This window comes from Mesocricetus auratus, unplaced genomic scaffold (genome assembly GCF_017639785.1).
Source record: "Mesocricetus auratus isolate SY011 unplaced genomic scaffold, BCM_Maur_2.0 Super-Scaffold_100025, whole genome shotgun sequence".
NCBI classification, from domain to species: Eukaryota; Metazoa; Chordata; class Mammalia; order Rodentia; family Cricetidae; genus Mesocricetus; species Mesocricetus auratus.
In genome coordinates this window covers 7,902,020-7,923,705 of record NW_024429206.1, presented here as the reverse complement: position 1 = coordinate 7,923,705, position 21,686 = coordinate 7,902,020, and the positions used below count along the sequence as shown (strand labels likewise).

Sequence of the window (21,686 nt, the reverse complement as noted above, 5' to 3'; positions counted from 1 at the left end):
AACCATCTCATCTATCGGAATGACATTACATGGTGTGTGACTCTAACGTGGCATGTTAGCTGTAAATGTACTCAGTACCAGGCCAAGGCATGTAGCAGCAAACTTATGACCCAGGTACCTGGTTTAATTCCCACCTCTTAGATGGTGACAATACAAGTCAGAAAGTCTCTGAGCTAGGAAGGGGACTAGAGTACAGATCCAGGTCTTTGAGTTTCTAGAACAATTATCTCTTACTGCCATTGTCTTCACCTTTAACCTCTGCAAGCTCAGCCACTGTGCGGGGAACCATGACCGCCACATCTTCAACCATCGCACACTTTAAAACTAGACGTGTAACTGAGTGCTCATCTTCAATCGTGTGTGCTTAGCCTCTGCCCACTAATTCTCTGACTCTTTCACAGTGTGGACTTAACCACTGCACACTCAGTTACTTGAACTTTCAGTCTGCCCCTGTAGCAGCTGTAATTGACCATCATACACGAAACTCAGTGGATGCCGGTACCCAACCCCTTTACATATCACTCAGCATGTGTGCTTTGCTGCTAGTCTGTGACGCACTTGGTACAACCAGGGTAGGGGAAAGAGATGGGGAAATGTGAGTGCTTGTGTGTGAAGACTTTGGTACATTGTTACCTCATAGACTTCAGGGCTACTGGATTTAAAGGCTTTTCAACTTACCCTATTGTTTTAGCCTGAGTCTAGGACACTGGTTCCCAGATGACTTGCCTCTTAGACTTTAGGGGTCTAGACGATAGAGTTCTTGGTCCTAAGAATGAACTCTTTCCTAATTTCTAACATGCTTTTCAACTTCCTACCCCACCCCCCAAATTCCCAGAAGATGTGTCCCTATGAAACACACAGCACACAGCCAGACTCCTTCATCCATCACGTGGTCATTTGGCAAATGCTCACTGGGTTTTTGCTGGAAGTCAAGTACTCGTTGGAGAAAGAAAGTTGGAAGTGACTGACTGTGCCTTTAAAGGCAGCTGGCTCATTTTCTGGATGGTTTATTGTGCTTGGTGCTTTGTAGCATGTAGGGGTGATTTGGTAGCCAGAGATTTAATGCTTAAACATTCTTACGATGTTTATTTTTAACTTTCTAAAAGTGACTCTCTTAAAAGCATGCATTGTGAGTGTGTGTGTGTGTTCACTTGTTGGTGGAGCAGAGGCCTTAACATATGCTCTTATCCCCCATCATCCCCTCCTGCTAACTCTGATGATCCATATTCTTCAAATGGAATAAAATATGACAACGTTTTATGATGTTCTAATGAGTTGGGCCTGCTCCGTCTTACTAGCTGCACAAATAGCTCCAGAAGGCAGCTGGGGTTTTGAGGCAACTCTCAAAGCAGGAATCACAGGGGTTCAGATCCCACCATAGATGATTCCTGACTGTAAGTGAGCTCAACTCCCTGGACCTCATTTCCTTCACCTGTGAAATGAAGTAAGCAGCAGCATACTGGCGACCTAGAGGGGCCTTTCTCGACTAAGTGCTCTGCCTTGTAACTACAAAGACCTGAGTTCACTCCCAAGGGGGCAGGTTAAAGAAAAGAAAAGAAAAAGACACTGCCTTCCAAAATTTATGTCAAAATATATAAAACTCTTGGTACAGTGTGTGTGTGTGTACATATATATACACATACATACATATATATCAGTTCAGTGCTGGTTTTGTTGCTACTAAAATAAAATAATTAATAATCTTAATTGTTCCAGTAAAGGCCAACTGAGCTTACATGTTTCCATTCTCAAGCAGATTTCAATCCATAGCTGTCTCTCTTTGCTATAGGATACTGTTCTTAATCTCTGGAGCCTGCCCCAATTATAAAAGAAGATAACTTGACTTCATTTAACTGCAGCCTGAGTGTTTGAATTTAATTGAACGGGAAATAATTATTCCTGAAGCACGGAGGTTTTTGAGGTTCTGTGAAGCGATGTAAGATATGTATCTTGTTACATTAGACCCACGCAAATACACTTTTAATGATCAGCTTCCACTCAACACACCTTCTGCCTCCTGTGAAATTTACAGCTGGAGGTGTAGACGGACGATTTGGGGAGGGAGTGGGCCGAACTGCCAATTCATTATTTTTTTAAAGTGATTTATTTACCGAGGTGAGCCATTTGCAAATCCAATAATAAATCTATTAAGGGGCAGTTAACCTCTATAAACCTTGTTTTAAATAATCAATTGGCATTTGGGTAACTACAGTGTCTGTCTCATTAGGTGGGCATTAAGTCCTTATTTGAAACATTTAATCTGAGGTGTGACTGAATCAGCCATGAGGTGGCAATTAGATGTTCACCATGGGTCCTTGATTCACCCCAAGGAGCTGGGTCCTCTCCCTTTCTCTGGCTGTGACAGGGAGCCAAGGAACCCTCTCATGTGTCACTTTCCCTTTCCACAGTGCCTCTCAAGACAGAGACCTGACACCACCACCTTCCTCCAGGGGGAAAAAGAAAAAGAAGAAATCGACCAGGAAGAAGAGAAGGAGGTGAGGGTCCTGAAGGGAGATGAAATTTCAAAGACTCAGAGAAGGGAAAGGGACAGGATAGGGGGAATAAAGGTTTACAGTCTGGATGGGGGAATAAGGTTTACAGTCTGGATAGGGGAAATAGGGGTTTACAGTCTGGATAGGGAGAATAGGGGTTTACAGTCTGGATAGGGGAAATAGGGGTTTACAGTCTGGATAGGGGGGATAAGGTTTACAGTCTGAATAGGGGGAATAAGGTTTACAGTCTGGATAGGGGAAATAAAGTTTACAGTCTGGATAAAGGGAATAAAGGTTTACAGTCTGGCAGTGACTTCCACTTGGCTTCAAACTCCTTTTTTGCCTCTTAACTACCTGTATGACCTTGGGTTTCACCTTCCTATGCATTTTGTTCCCCTCTTCTAAAAATAATAATAATAATACCAACCTCTTGGGATTTTGTGCGAATTAGAAGAGAAATGACTCTGGGTATGGTGGCTCATGCCTGTAATAACAGCACTTGGGGGGTCTGAGGCAGGAGGATTGTTGTGAGTTTGAGGCCAGCCTGGGTTACATAGTGCCTTCTAAGTCAGCCTGAGCCACAAAGTGAGACCCTGTATCACAAAAAAAGAAGCGTGGGAGGAAAATACAGAGGCAGCTGACACCGTGTTAAGCAATCGTGTATGACCAATTAGTAAGAAGCTGTTATTACCATGGACGTTGAACTTGAGAGGCTGAAACTTACAGAGTGCAGAAGCACCTTGCTACCCACCTTCCTTTCACTCCCGGCCACGCTCTGCCAGGCAAGCATTATTATGCCCATTTCAGAAATGAGATGATAAAGGCTCACAGGCTGGGGTGTCAAAAATCTGCCTTGGACTTGATTCCCAGGATTCCTCTCCAGACCCAGGGTTAACACCAATAGCAGTTCGAGGTTCTTTTTAACTTCTTTAATTTCTTTCTACATGCAATTCTTTCGAGACGTTTTTATACTTTAAGATATTTCCAGATTCCCTCGTAAAACCTTGTCTAGTGCTCTGGCTCCAGGGGGCGGCAGGAGGCGGAGGAATCACACCAAACCTCCTAGGCAGTGTTCATAGAAGCCTGCAGGGGGCAGCAGAGAGCAATACCTGGACCTGGCGGGCCAGGACCCCAGGTTTGCAGGGGTTTTGCCATCATACCTGCTTAGCTGCCTCTTAGTGGCCGACCCAAGTAGGACTCAGGATCGTTCCAGCCATTGTAAGGTAGGGGGTGAACTCGAAGTGAATTGAGGTCCCTATTTTAGAAGTGTGCAGAACTTAGAGGAGGAAACAGCACACGTGGGGTTCCCTCACTATTCCTCCACCAAGTGTCTGCGGTTCCTAAAGTGTTGAGTTGTCCCCCATCCATTTCTCTTTGCTGACCCGTTTTGTTTAGTCTGCCAAGTTGTTGGGGTTTGTTTGTTTTTTTAGAAAATAACATTAGTGGTAGGGTAGTCTTTGAAAATTGAGGTGTTCCAAAAGAAAATACTGATTTCTGGAACCTTCTATGGAGGAGGCCGCTGCTGTGGAAGACTGGGGTTGCATTCTCACACTGAGCCCCAACCCTCCCCCCGCCCGAGCTTGCAGCCTCTGTTTCCAGCCCGTGTGAGGAAATAAACCAAGAGACAAGCTGTGATTCTCCCAGAGGGCCTGTGAGCTGGTGGTGGAGTCAAGATGGGAAATAAGGTTACCCTAGCATCAGGCTGAGTCATCACCATGGCCCTAGAGAGGGTAACTGTTTCCCAGGTGCCCCTTTGGTGGCCCCACCCATGCTGTGATTTCAGGGACAGAGCTTACCAAGGAGACAGCAGAGATCAGACCATAGAATGTGGGAGGATCAGAGCTTGTGGGGAAAGCCACTGGTGAGTCCAAGAAAGTCTTTTAGATTTAACCAAGGTAGTTATGCTGTTATAACGAACAAACCTGGGAACAGAGAGAACCTGGTTCGAATCTCAGACCATCCATGTCTTGGCTGTGTGTTTTTGAGTAGGTCACTACCTTACCTTTTTTCCCCCCGAAAATGGAAGGAAAGCAATTGTATCAACCTAAGAAAGATTAAATGGGGGCGGGCACATGACTTCTGATACAAATGCAAGCTATCAGTAGGGGGTTTGTCTCTGAATATGGTCCCTCAAAGAGTCAGACCTTGTAGCTTTGGTGGTGCACGCACTTGGGAGGCAGAGGCAGGTGGATCTCTGTGAGTTCAAGGCCAGCCTGGTCTACAGAGCAAGTTCCAGGACAGCCTCCAAAACAATACAGAGAAACCCTGTCTCGAAAAACCAAAACAAACAAACAAAAAAAAGAGTGAGACCTTGTATAAAGATGGAAAGGGACCCATAGCAACAGAGGCATGTCTCCCTCCCCACAGGTCCCCATCCTACAGTCCATCGCCAGTCAAGAAGAAGAAGAAGAAAAGCTCCAAGAAGCGTAAGAGACACAGGTACTGTCCTCCTCCTTCACAGACAGGGACACCCCAGGTGCAGCAGGGCCACAGGACGAGCTTCAAATCATCTATGTAGCACACTCATCATCTATGTAGCACACCCACTCTATCTCCGTTTTGTCATGTGTTTGCATCAGTGTGAGTTGGGACTTGTGGGGGGGAGAAACAGAGATCCATTAGCTCTAACTCTGACCAGAAAGGGGAACTGATCAGAAGAAAGCAGGAGGGCTTGAGGGACCTGCCAGACCTAGAAGACGAGCTGGGAATAAGGACTGGAAAGCTGAGAGAACCCAGGCTGAGCTGGGAATAAGGACTGGAAAGCTAAGAGAACCCAGGCTGCTCCTCCTGCTTCTTGGTCCTTGCAGGGAGGGGGCTGTACCTGCCCCGTTTCTGCCACATCAGGCCAAGCCAGAAGCAGACAATGACATCTTCATCATTATTCCAAAAGGCCTGTGTGTGGTTCCAGCTATGCCATAGACGGCAGGCAGGGTCATGTTGAAGAACATGACATTCGGGGATCCCCACCTTGGGTGGGAACAGTGAGAGTCACGGAAAGGCCTCTTATGACTTGGACTCTCAGTCCAGGTGTTTACTATTCACACACATGCATGCACACATGCATACACACATACATATTTACACATATGCATACACATACATATATATTTACATACATTCATGCACAAATGCACACATATACATTTATATATGCACATGCATGCACACACGTACATATATATACACATCCATACACACACACATACATATACACACACATCCAGGCACATACACACACAAACATAAACACACATGCAGGCATACATACATATAGACCATGGAGTCTGATACTAAGGCAAGGGCAGGCATGCTCATGAGTGTAGGTGGGCACTTGTCACCTGCCTGTGCTGAGCAGGTGGTCCCAGTGTGGGGGGCTTTTCCACACCTCAATCTCAAAATCCAGGTGACTTCCCATTCAAGGTCTGTAATTCCAGCTACTTATGAGTTTGAGGCAAGAAGGTCACAAGTTCAAAGCCAGTCTGGGCAATTTAGTGAGACCCTGGAGAGAGAGGGGAATGTGGGAGAATGAGAACGAACACTCTGGCCCTTCCTAAAGCCTCCTCCAGGGCACCCCTATCCCAGCCCAGCTTCTCCAAGTCCATGTTCATGAAATGTTTGGCTAATGACGGCTGATGGTTTAGGAGGTGGCAGTTAGCGACAGGAGAAGCATTGGGCCTTTCCTTTTCTTAATATCAGGGTTTGAGACCATTTTAAAAACTTCATTTTCACCCTCACAAGCCCCAGAAATAAGACAATGAGCAAAACCCAGGTATGCTTTCAATTTGCTCCTATTCACTGGGTCAATGGTGAGTTCAGGCGGGAGAGTTCTGGGCTCCACCAAGGAGGAGCTCAGTCACTCACTCACCCAGGCGCCTCGGAGAGAGAGGAGCCTGCTGGACCCAGAAACTGCTGCAAACCGCTGTGGGAGAGAAGTAGAAGGGAAGCCTGGGAGAGGGTAATAAATTTTGATCCTCACTGCCCTCCATAGGTGCCTTGGGAATGGATGAATAAAGTTGTATATGCCCAGGGCTAAGCACAGAGCCTGATGCACAGCAGGGGTTCTGCACATGGAGGAGCAGGGGGAGGAGGAGACAAGTAGGAGGAGAGGGATGGGCAGGAGGAGGGGGGGATGGGCAGGAGGAGGGCAGAGGAGGAGGAAGAAGAGGAGAAATCTACAACCTAGTGATGAGAGGACTTGGGGAGCACAGAGCACTTTCCCATGCCTCCCGGTCTCCCTTTATCCCAGAGAGGCTTGCTGGCAATTTGTCATGTGCATTGGTGGAGTCGACCTGAAATCAGTACGTAAGGCAGGTGGCGTTTCCTGTGTGGACTTAGAGTTCTTCAAAAACTGATGCGGGAGGAGGTTTGATTAGGAGTCCTGAGTCCTGCCAGGCAAGAGTCTATCACTAGAGCATCATCCAGGAAGATTGCTAAGACTCACCTGTGTTTATTCTCTCCCCTCCCACCCCCCTTCTCACCCCCTTCCTGACCCCTTCCTTCTGTCATCACCCCCCCTTTCCTTCGAATCAGGTCTTTTTCCAAGAAGAGGAGACACAGGTAAGACTCTCGCTGCTTCTGGATGCTTACTCAGCCTTGGGCTTCAGCAGGCTTGCTCTGGACAGCTGCCTGGGTGGGCTTCCATCACTGTCGTCCCTTCCGTCTCCCTGAGCCTCAGTTCCCTCCACAATGAAAGCCTGTGTTGATTTCCCAGAACCGTTACACCCTGCTTTGGGGCCGTGCATTGCTCCTGGACCAAGCTCTGCCCAGAAACTGAAAGTCAAGGCTCTTAGGAGACACGGACCCCATTACTTCACCATAGCCTTCTTCTATCAGGCCAAGAAATAGAGAACATGGCGGGAGCAACGTGAAGCTACCACCTACAGGGACTCATACTAAGGGGGCCCTACACCTAGCTCTTTGCACAACCCATCTCAACCTTCAGCAGTGGGTGTGTTTATGGTTCCCACTTGACAGATTGAGAAACTGAGACTAAAACAAGGGAGACCAAGACCACAGCCAAAATTCAAAGCCAAATCTGTCTGCTAGGGGATGTCTATAAGTGATAGTGGCTTCTTCAGTAACAATGGCCACATCTAGAGCAATTCGGAGAAGGCAAAGCCTCCGTGTGTCCATGGATGAGTAAGCTGCCATTACCAGCGTCACTGGTTACACAACTTAAGCTGTGGCTTCCTCCTTGCAGAGTTGAGGCAAGTGGTCTCAGAGAGAGCAGGTCACTTGTCTGATGCCATTCACCTGAGCAGCAGAGGTGGGACTCAAACTTGGTGTGGTGTCATTAGATGAAATTAATGCCCCACCCCCTTCCAGGACCTCAGGGTTTTGGTGAACCAGTAGAGTTAATCTGGCTTGAGTTAGCAGGCTCACTTTCTCAGACTTCTGCTTGTCTACACTGGGACCCTGGCTCATCACTGCTCATTCTATCCACACCCCACCCAGTGCTCTGGTACTTGAATAATCATGACCAGAATGTTTCATAATCTACCAAACCCAGTCTGCCTTCATCTATCTCTGTGACTATTCTATTCCCTTCTATACTGATTGGCCAGCCGTCACAGGAGACCCTGGTCTGGGCCATACACCATCTCAGCTGTGTGATCTTGCCTCAGTGGAGGCTTCATTTCCACTACTCTAAAATGGGCTCTTACAAGCTACGCTTCCGCCCAGAGGTAATGGGGACAACAGCGTGAGATTGTTCACATGGAGTAGGAGGATTTAGCACAGTGCTGATTGCCCAGCATGGCAGGTGTGGCCACTGTGACCTTCATTACCATTGCTGTTATTAACCTTCCAGAGGGTGCTTGGCCTCCTCCACAGCCTCAGCACAGGGACATGAGCCAGGATCACCTGCCTAACTCACTGCATAAAGTCACCGGCATTAGAACAACCTACTTGTGTTCAGTCTTGAACTGCATTTGGCGCTTTGCTTTGTTTTCCTCTTCCAATTAACTGGCTGTTTCTTATTTAGCTCCTGTAGCCCTAAAAGCAAAAGACGGGAAGAGAAGAAGCACAAAAAACAGTGAGTAGACAGATGTCCCTGGAGCACACTGTGCAGTCTGAGGAAGTGGGGGGCTGGCCACCCTTCAGCTGGAGTGTTAGCTACAAATAAAACTGGGGAGGGAAGGGACAGTGACTGAGAGGGAGGAAGGAAGGAAGAGAGGGAGGGGGAGGGCTTTATGTTCACTTGAAAGCATGGATACACAGATTGTATATGTGATATATGGGTGTGTGCATGTGTGCTTGTGTGCTCGTGATACACAGTGTGTATGTTTGTGCCTGAAGTACCCATCATATGTGCAACATGTATGTAAACCATGCGTATATTTGTGGGTGGTTTGTACAAGTGTAGTATGCGCATCACATATAAATGTCTACATATTTTTATGCCATGCAAACATCCCTGCACATGGTCTGCAGAGTGCATGTAACAAGGGCACATTGCATGTATGCATGGGCTCTAGCTGTGTTCACATGAATGCCCCCTGTGTGTGTATGAGCGTGGTGGCTAACAGCACTCACACAGGTGCACTGTACACTCATGTGTATGAATCCTGTTCATTCTTTGTGCACAATCTACACGAACACTGTACATCTGCATTCTGTGGGGGCTATGTTGGTCTTTACATGTGTACATATGTGTATAGTGTGTGCATGGACTGTGGGGTGTGATCACACATCACACGAGTGTGGGGGTGGACGGACATCTACATGTATACTCTGGCTACAGGTTTACATACTCTGGTTTACAGCACAGCATTCCCTGTGTGTGAGTCCCGGGTCTTGGGCCCAGCTGTTTCACAGTTTATAGCTGGTAGTAGAAATTCAAATCAGCCAGTACTGCCTGCGGAGTTCAGTTCCCGATCAAATTAAAAGTGAATTTGGTTACAACCCACCTACTTTATACTCTGTAAATGTTAGTGCAATGTGTTTTCCAATCAACTAATATTTTATCTCCCGCCAAGAAGCATCTAAAGACAGGATCAAAGACAATAGAATGAAAGGAGGCCAGCTTCTGAGGAGAGGAAAGAAAAGGCAGGGCGGAGAGGGAGGGTGCTCAGTGTGGCTGCCTCAAAGGGTCCCTTGGCTCAAGGTCAGCACAGGGGAGGACATTCCATTCAGTACCACAGAGACATGGGCCATGCTCCAGAAGGGAGGAGAGACTCCAGTAAGACCAGGGAAGAACTTCCCTATTGGCCACTTTCTTTAAATGAAACCAAAAAGAAAAATTATTAATCGCATGGCTCCCTCTATAATTCTCTGAAGTGGGTCCTGTTGTCCTCCCATTGCGAGGATGAACAGACAGAGGCACTGGAGTAGTGGCGTGAGTGTGTTGGAGCCAGGGAGCTTGGCTCTGGAGTTTTCACTCAGCACACACCCATATGTTCTCAGATACCAGTAGCCTTGGGCCCCGTCTGCCTTAAGAGCACTGGGAGCAATCCTGATGGTACTGAAGGGGCCCCCTCTGCAGTGAAAAGCTGATGGTACTGAAGGGGCCCCCTCTGCAGTGAAAAGCCAGACAAGCCCCAGCCGTTGCCAGAAGTTCACCATCAGAACGCTGGACACGTGGTTACACGAGGCAGGGTGGAGAGCAAGAATCCCAGGGGCTTCCAGGGTTGTTCTGACCAAGCTGCGCAAGAGTTAGCTTCCTTTCGTCCAACATGTCTTCACGAGGCCCTGGCACGTAGCAGTGAGCACAGGAAGTGGTGTGGGCGGGAAGTGGAGGAGGAAAGCTTGGGACACAGGTTGGACACCAGCGGGAAGAAAAGGGGCGTGGCGGTGAGGGTGGTTTCCTCAGGAGGGGACCCTAAGCCGCATTCTAGGGACATAGTTTCAACTCTCTGCTCTCGGTACTCATTGTGCCATGGGACTAGAGAAAGGACTCACCTCCAGCGGTTGTTACAAAGAACAGCAGAATCCCTGGAAGGAAAATTCTTAGAAGGCAATGCCTGGACCTGAAGAATGCATTAGATACGGGTGATACTGAGACCATTGCTGTCTGTGCCAAAACAAACACAAGCATCTACTGTTGCTTGCGTCAGGCAGGTCAGTGCAGAAGAGACTTGACAGCTAGGTCAGGTGAAGAACCAGGCAGGGCCAGCTCCTAAAGGAGCCTGGAGTTCAAGACCAGAGTCTGCCCAGAATGTAGAGCAGTGAGGAGGTTTGAATCAGGGAGTGGATATGGCCTGATAGTCGTGTCAGAAGAATCTAATTCCTTCACTGAGATGAACAGGCAGATTCCTGAGTGGCCACATTCTGCACACCCTTCATTTTATATTGCTTTTAGAGAGGGTCCTACTATGTTTCCCAGGTCATGCTTGAACTAGTTCAAGGCAGCCTCAAACTCACAGTGCTCCTCCTGCCTCAGCTTCCCAAGCACTGGGATTTGAGCATGAGCCACCACACATGACTTTCTTCGATCATCCTCAGTTGCATTGGGCCCCATCCTTGGGATTAGCTAAAGTGAATCAGGGTGATGCTGCTGTTAATGGTTGCCGGGCTTTTGACTCCACGCTAAGGACCCCAGACCTCACGTCCCAGGTCCAAGGTCACAAACTGGCAACTGAAAGACCCAGTAGACTCTGCAGATAGTTTTGTGCACACCAAAGGTTACCTTTTGGTTTTAAAGGAGTATCTCTTTAAGACAGGCATATTTTACATTAAAAGCCTGTGTTTGTTTTTCCATGTGCTCGACACATTGGAAGGTTCAGCAGAGGGAGGGGGCTGGAGGCACAGCAGACCCTTTCTCTTCCACCCAGGCCACCGGTCAGTATTTTTGCTAGAACCTGGCTGGTCTTTGAAGTGGAACAAAACGCAGGTTCCTGACCTTGAGAGAGACAGGGGAGGCTTTGCAGAGGGCGACTTCCTGGCTGGGGTGTGGTTTGTGCCAGGACTGCTTCTAGCATGAGGACAAACGTCAAGCCAACTGTCATCCACATTCCCCACAAAGGCCCCTTTCTACTTCCCTGTGCTCAGCCCAGTTGGGCAAAGAGCCCTGAAGATGCTGGCAGGAAGCTGGGCTGTGAGGCTGGGAGATCAGTCCCCTTGGGAGTGACCTAGACTACTCTTGGGTATGAATTCTGGGATTTGTGTATCACAAGATCAAAATCAATGACTCGCTCTTCTCTCCCTCTCTTTCCCCATCCATCACTCTCCTTGCCTCTCTCCCTCCCTCCCTTCCTCCCTTCCTCCCTCCTTCCCTCCCCCCTCTCTCTTTCTCTCTCTCTCTCTCCTCACCCAAAGATCTCGAAGTCGGAAATCTCACCGCCATAGACACCACCGCTGCCCCTCCAGGTCTCAGAGCTCAGAACTGCGCTCCTCCAGCTGTGAGAGCAGGTAACCCCTTTGCCCCTCTCCTCATCCAACCTGTGAGAGCAGGTAACCCCTTTGCCCCTGCTTCTCATCCAACCAGCCCCAAGGATGCTTGACCCAGGTTCTGTCCCTTGCTCTCCAGGCCAGAACTGCCCAGGCTTGCTGCCAGCAACTGCAGGCAGAAGGGGCACAATAGTAGCCCCCTGCTGGCACAAAGGCTTGCTAAGTGCCTTTGGTGATGCCAACTCCGGGACCTACAGTCCCTTGAGGGCAATCCTATTGTCCCATTGTGAAGACGAGGAAACTGAGGCATCGGGGCTTTAAAGAACTCACTACTTAGCAACTGAGTGACACTGCTAGTATCACAGCTCTAGACTTTCCATTCTCAGAACAGAGAAGCTGAGCCACCTATGAAAAGATACACAGCACAAAGTACCAGGTTCTGAGGCCCTTCCAAGTCAGCTTTCTCTTGATGCTGAGGGCTCCTTTGCTGATGCATCGCCTGTCCTGGTCTGAGAATGATGGCAGTGGCATGCTCTTGTGGATGAGGAGAGGGAGAAGGTTTTGTGGATGGGAACATTTGGAATTGTTGATGTGTGGCAGGAGGACCAAAGCTGGCTCCTGGTGCCAGGGACTTCTCTGTCTTCAAATGCTCATTCACGATACCCGGGGATGGGAGCGTGTCAGAAGCTCACCTTGTTCCAATGCAACAAGATGGCCAGATAAGAAAGAGAAGGAAGTGGAGGGGAAAGAGATTGAGGAAGAGGAGGAAACGAGGTTGAGGAGGAGGATGATCAAGAGGAGGGAGGAGGAATGTTTGTCTTTGTGCCAGACTCTGGACTGATTCCAAGCCCTTTCTCTTTGACCTCCATGACCCTATGAGCGTGATATGATTTTCTACATTGTCTGTACTTTGTTGTCACCTCAGAATTGTTTTTTTAATTCTAGTGTCTGACTCCATGAGTCCCACCTTCTAGTGACCCCCAGCTAGGCAGAAAGACTGCAAAGTTTCCCAGGGAATATGAACACAGAGCAGGTGTGAGAAGCTCTGTCACTGAGGACCTGACATGTCCCCTCCCAAGTCAACCCCTGTGCTTCTGCTGGACTCCAGCTGCAAACAGGGCTGACAGATGAAGCCACACAGCACTCTGATTTACAAAGACACAAATGAGACCCACCAATGTGAAGGGCAGACTCCAAATGGAACGAGAACTTGTCCTCAATGCACAAGCATCCAGGCGCATGCACTCCAGCTAGCGTGAGTGGAGGTTGCTTCCTCCGTGATCACAGACTTAGCCTCAATCTAGTCATGCCTCAGCCCGCTTTCTGACAATATCCAGCCAGGGCAATGCCTCTGGCACTTTGTGACACCCCCCATAGCACCTGCCACTTGTCCCCAGTGCTGTGTGACAAGTTCACAGTGACACCCTATTATAGTCAGGTCCCAGCTTTGTGTGACTGAGCTAAGCCCCTGCCTCCGCCCCTGGGTCAACCATCTTTCAGAGAATTGTATAGGACCCCAGAAGGTTGCCTGTTAGGGACAGGACTAGCATCACACATTCCAGACTTTTGCCTCCAACTGTCTCATGTTGAACTGAGCTTCCTGGTGCCTTTGAAACCACTCAGAAGGCCTGAGAGCAAATCAAGAGCTGGTTGTGTGATATATATATATTCAGGAGAATGATCTGGAAGACTTAGAGCAGGGAGAGTCCAGAATCAAAAAAGACGATTCTTAAAGGTGAAAATCCTGACCTGATTTGACCACTTTTAAGCTGTGTGACCTCAAACAAGAGCCTAAACATCTCTGAATCTCAGTCCTCCCATTTGTAAAACTTGAAAGTAACACCCATCCCATCTATGTCTTCAGGATACAGGGAGGCGTGTGAAGGATTTCCAGGTGACTGCAAATTCATATGGTAGTGTTTGTGTTTACACCTGTAACTCAGAGAGTTACATGGGTGGATATTCTAAGGGGTCGGGCATGCCTCTGGTTTCTACAGCAGATAAGACAAATCTTGCTTACACAAGGAGTCTCTGTCATTTTTATTAGGCATGTTTCCCTCAACATTGTGGGTGATGATCAATAGAATGGCTCCATTTCACAAATAGTAAAGTCACATGCACAAAGACAGCATGGGTATTCATGGAAACAGAGGTAGGCATACTCAAACATGCAGAACCAAGAGACAATCACAAGCACATGGGGGACATTAAATGAGATGAAATAAGGGACCTCTTTTGTCTTCGTGGCTGAAACCATAAATATTTGAGAAATGAACAAATAAGAGAATGACCAAATAGACAGGAGGGGGATAGATGAATGGAAGGATGGTTGGTAAATGGATGGGTAGGTGGGTAAATAGATAAATGATAGGTGATGGATAGATGGATGGTGGATATATGGATGAGTCATTGGATGGGTGGGTAGAGAGATGGATGATGGATGGGTGAGGGTGAGTGGTGGGTAAGTGGCTGGAGGAGTAAACAAATGGATTGATGAGCAGATGGAAGAATAGAGGATGGATGGATGGATGGACATGGGTGAACTGATGGATGGATGATGAGTCAGTGGACCGGTGGATGAACGAATGAGTGGTGGGTCAGTGGGTGTGTGGGTGGGCATATGGATGAATGGGTGGATGAGTGGATGAGTAATGAAGGGTGGATGGATGTGTATAAGCATAATCCACCATTCCCAGAGACAAAATCATACAAACACATGCACAATTACACTCTGTCATTCTCAGATGACATGCTGGCTGCCCAGCCATCTCTCCACCATGCTCTCTTCCCAAGGCCTTCAGGAGGTATCTCTTTCTTGCTCCCCAGGCACCGAGGTCGGTCTCCTGAGGAAGGGCGGAAATCCCGCCAAACACACTCCCGCCGCTGCTCCAAGAACCACTGCAAGGTCAGCCCAGAGGCCCGGACCAGCCACCTGCCCAGCCAGCCCCTCCAGAGGCTCGGCTTCCTGTCAGCCAGGGGTGTAGTAAGTATTCTGCACATTCCCTACGCCAGCCTTGCCATGACTCTTGGGGGAGGTGGAGGTTCAAGTTCAGGGCAGTGTATGCTACCTTTTAATTCAATTTTGGGTAAATCCCCCACTTGCTCCAGATCTCATTGTTGATTATCCAGATGGTCATTCACCAGCCTTAACAGCACTCTGGGGAGACAGAGGAAGAGAAACTAAAATGCTCGTATTTCCAGGGGTGGGGGTGGGAGTGTTGGAACACAGATACTGGCCTCCAGATGACATGTATGAGAGGTTTCTTAGGAATGGGAAGAAGAAAGGGGCCATTGACATGGGAAAGACTTTGGCTTTTATATTAAGTCTGCATCTCTTACGCCAGCTGGCTGGTGACACTGATTGACAGCTGGGATCTGATTCCTCCTATTAACTGGAGTTTGACCTGAGTCCTCTTGTGTGTTTACACATGAAGTCTCAGGTGTCAAGGGCTGAGTTACTGTCACTCATCCCTCCCACAAATGGAGCAGAAACATCAAAATTCGAAGAGGCTAGGATTTGGGGCAAAGTCACAGAATGAGACAATGGTGAATCCAACGTAATGGCCCAGCAATGAAAAAAAGCAGAAAATTCCTCCCTTGGGTCAACAAGAAGTAATTGGTGTGTGACCTTGAACACTTTGGTGTGGGATGGATCTGAATTTAAGACCTAACTTAACATCTTCCTAGCTGGGCAGATTATGCCACCTCAGTGTTCTCACTGGGTAAACTTGAAGCACTGATTCCATTTGAGGTGGTTGGGACTATTCTATAAGAGGAAGTATGTGAAGTATGTGGACTTTGAGGAGACACGGAGACGAGCAGGATGAGAGTCAGCCTTGACATGCTACAAGATTGTAGACAGCAGCTCTGAAGGGAGCCTATCTTCCAGATACAGTAGGACCTCAATGTGCAAGGAGAGGGGTTCCCCCTAGTAAGGATGAGGTGGAAACAAGCAGGAGTTCAGGGGCCCTGTGGGAAGGTCAGGAGGGAGATGACAATAAGCAGCAGCATGGCCTTGCTGAAATGACAGCTATTTCCAGTATGTTCTAGAAAATTCTTCTCCACATCAAGGTACCTTGTGTCATCAGGATCTAATTTTATTCAATCTCATGCATGTCTAACTGTGCTCTTCCTAAGTACTTCATCCTCAAAGATGTCTGTGAGAATGTTCAGGTGTCAAGCCCCCACCTGCACTCTCTCATTCCCTAAATTCCCCAAACCTTCTGTGCTGCAAAGAATATAGAGGCCAGGGTTTGAGTCTTGACTACTCAACTCACCCACCCACCTCCATAAGCCTCAACTTCCTCAGCTGGGAAATGGGTGTGATGACTTCATTTGTGGAAAAAGTATAAGTAAATCTGAATGGTAGCAGTAAGAGTCAGAAGAATGTTCCTGAGTTAGCTATGGCTGCCCAGTCTCCCATGTACTAGTGCCTGTAGTCAACTACGTAGAAGCCCCAACTGGCCTTAGCTACAATATACCAATGGCAACACCTGACTTATACTCACTCACCTACCTAGAATGGGTTTCCTAAGAAGCTTACATGTGTGAAGATGCTGCCGATAACTACATCTGTCTTCCTTCACTTACCAGTAAGGTTACCAGATTGGCTCTTGACAATTTTTTTCCAGAACACAGGTTCCTGGTGGCAGTGGTGTGTAATTCCCCATGTCCCCCAGGAGCCTCCTTGCCCAGAGCCTCCATATCCCCCAGGAGCCCAATACCTCTTAGAAGAACAGTAAGCTAGTCCTTATGAAGAGGCCTTAAGAGCTCACCTCTCTCCCACTGCTTTGATTATTAAGAACAAAAGTAGAGATGCATAAGAGAGTAATGATGGCCTTGGAAAGGTAGGGTTGTTTAAAAAATAGAGGATTATTATTGTGCAGCCAAATCCTTTATAAGATCACAGTTCTTCAGCTGTAAAAAGAAAGATAGATAATACGTATATACATGCATGCATGTATAGATGCATGCATATATGTGCATGTATAGATGCATGCATGCATACAGTCACATGTATATACATGCAAACATAGAATACATTCATGGATACATACATGCATGTATACATACATACATACCTACAGTCCCTTCTTTGAAAGATAATCATTGAGCCCATTGTTTGGTACAAGAACAAAACTCTGATTACATTCTAGATCCCTTCTATAGAACTTTGGGCTCATCACATCACCTCTCTGTGTCTCTGTTTCCTCAAAGTTTGAAAACAACGCAACTAGTGAGATCTAGTTCATAAGACTGCCATGAAGTCACAATGACTAGCTGTGAGTAAACATTTTACAATGCAATTGGTGAGTGGCAAATGCTACATGATGCTTGCTGCTGGTGCCATCAGTATTATAGGCACAACAACAGAGGAGGTAGAGGCCATAGCAAAGATAACAGTAATAACTAAAGTGTAGTTCCCAGCTTGCATAAACTAATGGGTAAACAGGGATGAGAGTCAGCGTCCTGCTCTCTGGAGAATTTTCTTTCCATCATAAATAGTGGATGCATCCAATATGGCTACACTCACCCTGGTTGAGGTTGTCTGGCTACTGGATTTATTAAAATACACTCTAAAATCTGATCCCATGCTCCCTCTATTCTTGGCCCCCCTTTTCATCTTCTCCATTACTATGGTAGAAGCGAAAGAAGATTCCAGGTGCGCCACAGATTTCTGAAGAGTTCCAGACCCAAGATTTTTTTCTCCATTTGCTAGATCAGCAGAGGCATTTGCATGAGTCACATGTCAATCATTCCTTCAAGTCTATTCACATCTACTGAGCATCTATTAAAGAGTTAGGCTGGAATTTGGCTCTGGCAATCTGATGAACAGAGAAGAAAGTGTCTGTGGCTGTTAAAGGGAAAGACAAATGAGGTGACAACAGGGAAAGGGCAAGTATGACAATGGAGGCTAATATGAGGCAGAAGTTTGGCTGACAGGAAAGAACATTAGGATTAGGGCAGGTAGAGAATGTAACGAAGACCCAGAAAACTAAATATGAGCAGTATTTAGCCAATGGAAAGGAAAACTGAAGATTGGAGGTGGGGTTTGAGATGGAATTCTAGGACAAGACACAGATGTTGCAGATGAATTGAAGACCTAAGCACCAGAAGCCTCCTGTGCCCCAGGTCCCAGTGCTCCACAGACAGAACCCTTTTGAAAACAGTCAAGTGCAGGTACATGACATCACAAGAGGTGCTTTGCATATATGACTATGCAAATGAAGGTCTTGCCTCTGAACTGGATCCTGGTTTGTTAACTGGTTTGTTAAAGGTGACCATAGGGTCTCTTGCTTGATCACTGAGAAACTGAAAGAACTAACAGTCAGTGTGATTAGAGAAGAATTGTGGCTGTGGACACCAGTCCCTTGATGCTTGTTGAAATGATTACACACAAATTGGTAAACAGGTTATTTCACCTCCTTATCCTAGCCCCAGTCTAACAATTATCTCTTTCCTCCCCTGGCACCTTCAGGACCATTAAAACATAATAGCTAGTCCCTTTTGGTGCCAAGCTGCCTTCTAATGGAGTATACTTGACACTCAAGCAGTTGGTGGCTGTCTAGAGTGCCCGTCACAATAGTGGTGGGAGCAAGCACAGTGTGTCCTGGAGGCATCAGATGCTTCCATCTTGATGTCTGAGCCGACTTTACAGTAAGAGAATATTTGGGCTGGCACTGAAGGATGGGTAGGAGTTTATCAATTTGGAATGACTCATGTATAGAAAGAAACTGGATATCATTCTGTGGCAGGCACCACAAAGTATGTTTGCGTAGTTATTTTCCCCTCATTTCTTAGAAGTATGCATCATTATCATCCCCATTTTTGCCTCTGGGAGGCAAGATGACCTAGGAAAGTAACACAATTTGGAGGGACGAGAGCTGGTAGGGACAAAAGATTATGCCTTAGAAGCTTAATCTGATGTCAGCAGAGGGTAGACAGGGGGATAGAGATGCTGTTGTCCCCAAGTGCTTGGTAGAAGTTTTCCTTTTCTGTTCTGTGGACATTCTCCATCGAGCCTCTCATAACTAATGGCAGAGGAGATCTAGAAAAAGGAATGAATCAGAACCTTGGAGAAGGGCAAGCCACCTCTTCTTGCCTCCTTGTACTGTCATGGGGTCAAGGGCAGTCAGTCATATATGGCTTGTGTGGCAAGTGTTGCACATATGCCACAGACAAAAGGGGAATGTGGAATCTGTCAAAGATAGCTTCTCAAAATTTGTAAACTGAGGAAGACGAAAGAGTGTCTGTGTTTAAGGTGTAAACTTGAGAGAAGATCGTGTCACCCTGTGGCATCCTGGATGATATTGGTAACTATGTTCTCTAAGTGCCCACTGTGTACTAGGTCACTGTCTCATGTTTCTATTATATCACTTCAAGAGACATGACACGTTCACTACAGAATGAGCACCCTGTGTTCTAGAAAGATCAGACTAAAGGCAGCTACCTGTAGAAGCTCAGATTTCAAGTCAGAGAGCCTGATCGTGGGACCCATGTGCTTAACTACATATAAATATCATCATCTGTACCTCAGAGTAATTATCTTAACCTATTTAAATGGTCAATATGATGGTGGCATGAGACAAGGCATCTATCCACTTACTTAAATGTGCACTAAGAGCATGAGAGGCAGCCTAGTCAGCTACCCCAAACCTAGGTTTAGATCCCCAACACCCACATGAAAGCCATGCACAGTGGTGTGCACTGTGACCCCAAAAGGGGGTGGGGAGAGGCAAGAGGAATCCTGAGGTTTGCTTGCCAGACTACCTAAACGGGTGATTTCCAGGTTCATTGAGAGACCCTATGTAAATAAATAAATAAATATAAATAAATGCTCGATATTGACCAACCTCTGATCTCCATACGTATGCCCACACACATGCACATGAACAGGTACGCACACATACACACAACAATCATAATAGTAATACTAGTGATATTGATAAGAATAACTTTGCACTTTTACCATGAACCAGGCATCTGCTGTGTGAAACTCATCTCAAGGCTTGGGATCTCTTGTCATATGTACAGTAGCTGCCAACATTATTTGTTTCCACAGAAGCTTTTTAAAGACTTACTACAAAGAAACCCAGCAATGATCTCAGAATCCATCAGCGAACTTGACAGCAACCTTTGGGGAAAGACAGGATGGACGTGTGCCTCTTATTTCTAGACAGGGAAGGTTAGGCTGAGGACTAGCCATGGCAAGTTCTGACCATGGACTTCTCCACCCAAGCTCATTCACCCAGGCTTGCCTTGCTCTCTCTCCTGGGAACCTTAGCATCCAAGTTCTTCACCAGGAGAGGGAACACAGTCCAGAAGAGAGAGGTTACAATTGGAGTCTCAGGGATAAGAAATGACATAACATATTTGACGTTTCTTCTCTGTGTAAGGAAATAAGAAACAATGCCAGGAATGCCAGCAAGGAAAATAAATTAGAAGTCTTTTTGTTTTATTTTTACTTTTATCAGCTAAGAGACATTGAACCACCAGAAGAGGTAGGAAGGACATCACTTGGGGGGATAAAGAAAGATGACGTCTTTAAACTGAATGAAATTCACCTGGATGCAAAACTCATTCATTGAGCTTTTTTCCTTTCAACCTGGGCTTGGGGGAAGCATCTAACAAAGTTTACGGGGAGGGTGCTGTATGCTGGTAGACAGGGAGACCTCTGGCAAGGTTCCAGAGAAAGGGGGAGTTAGCTGCCATTCCTTTCAGAGTCCTACAGAAAGGGAAGAAGGGAGGAGGCCAGCTATGCTCCCCCATGTCAGCTACCGTGCACAGCCTGGGGGTGCCCCAATCCTAGGAACTCTGACTTCTCTTTATCCCCAGAAAATCAATCTCTCTGTAGCCTCCCTCCTCTTCACTTCCCCTGCTTCCCAGATGAACCTCCACAGGTCAACGAATCCATTCTCTTGCTGTCTTCCTAATTAGTGTCAAAGAAAGAGGGATGCCAGCAAGGAAAATAACCCAGCTGTCTTAGAGAAACAAAGGGATTGTTTTCTTAAGGAATGAGCAGGACCCTCTAGCTGCAAGCTCTGCCTTGTAGCGTGTGAGATTTCCCAGCTCCCCATATGGCACAGAAGCAAAAAAAGAAATTTATAGCTGCCGCTCTCCACGGGGCCATTTGAAGCCCCATAAATGGACTTGTTCAGTTTAATTGAAATTCTCTTCTTGATTGTATTTTTGTAACCTATTAGGCCAAGCTGCCTCTTGATCTCGGAATTCAGCCGAAATTAAATTTTGAAGTGTAAGTGAGAGGTTGCCTTTCCCCTTCTCCGTTCTTGATTAAATAATGATTTGAAACAAAAACAATAAATAACTGTGCCGGCTCCCCTGGAGGGCTGAGAGATTCCCAGAGAAATGAAGGGAAGCTGGAGCTCCTGGTGAGGGAATTTAATTAATTATTAGAGAAGCCTAAGTGTGTAACACTGGGTGTGTTAAGGAACAAGGAGATGAGGTGAGCTCAAGAATTAAAGAAGGAAAAGAATTTGGAGGGTTTATGTTGTAGGGAGTGGTGGGAGAGTAAAGAGAAAGCATTTGCTAGCCTTTCCCTACAGTGGGCATGAATTCATGAAAATCAATCTATCCTAATAATGATGACAAATTTGGGCTGCAGAGATGGGTCAGTTGGTAAAGCACCAAACTGCACAGGCATGAGGTCCTGAGTTTGATAGCAAGTACCCACATACAAAGCTGGTGCTGTGACTGTAAGCCTCTCTAGGTATGGCATGGCCAGGGGAGGACCTCCAACCGCAAGGTTCCACCCACAGAACACTCTAACTGCCCTACTCTGCAAAGTATCCAGCCTCCCATCCCAAGCTCATGATTTGAAATCCAACCAATCCCCACCCTGGAACTTTC

General features: G+C 46.9%; 1 protein-coding gene across 1 annotated transcript in view; it reads left to right on the top strand.

Annotated features, from left to right (window-relative positions):
* The window catches only part of Srrm4 (serine/arginine repetitive matrix 4), a 154,265-nt gene that overhangs the window by 109,958 nt on the left and 22,621 nt on the right, over positions 1 to 21,686 (top strand). Inside the window, exons 3-8 of the mRNA XM_005078986.4 lie at positions 2,409 to 2,495; positions 4,860 to 4,931; positions 7,023 to 7,049; positions 8,476 to 8,526; positions 11,748 to 11,840; positions 14,646 to 14,802. Of these exons, the coding sequence (XP_005079043.1) occupies positions 2,409 to 2,495; positions 4,860 to 4,931; positions 7,023 to 7,049; positions 8,476 to 8,526; positions 11,748 to 11,840; positions 14,646 to 14,802 (487 nt within the window). The remainder of the gene's footprint in view (positions 1 to 2,408; positions 2,496 to 4,859; positions 4,932 to 7,022; positions 7,050 to 8,475; positions 8,527 to 11,747; positions 11,841 to 14,645; positions 14,803 to 21,686) is intronic.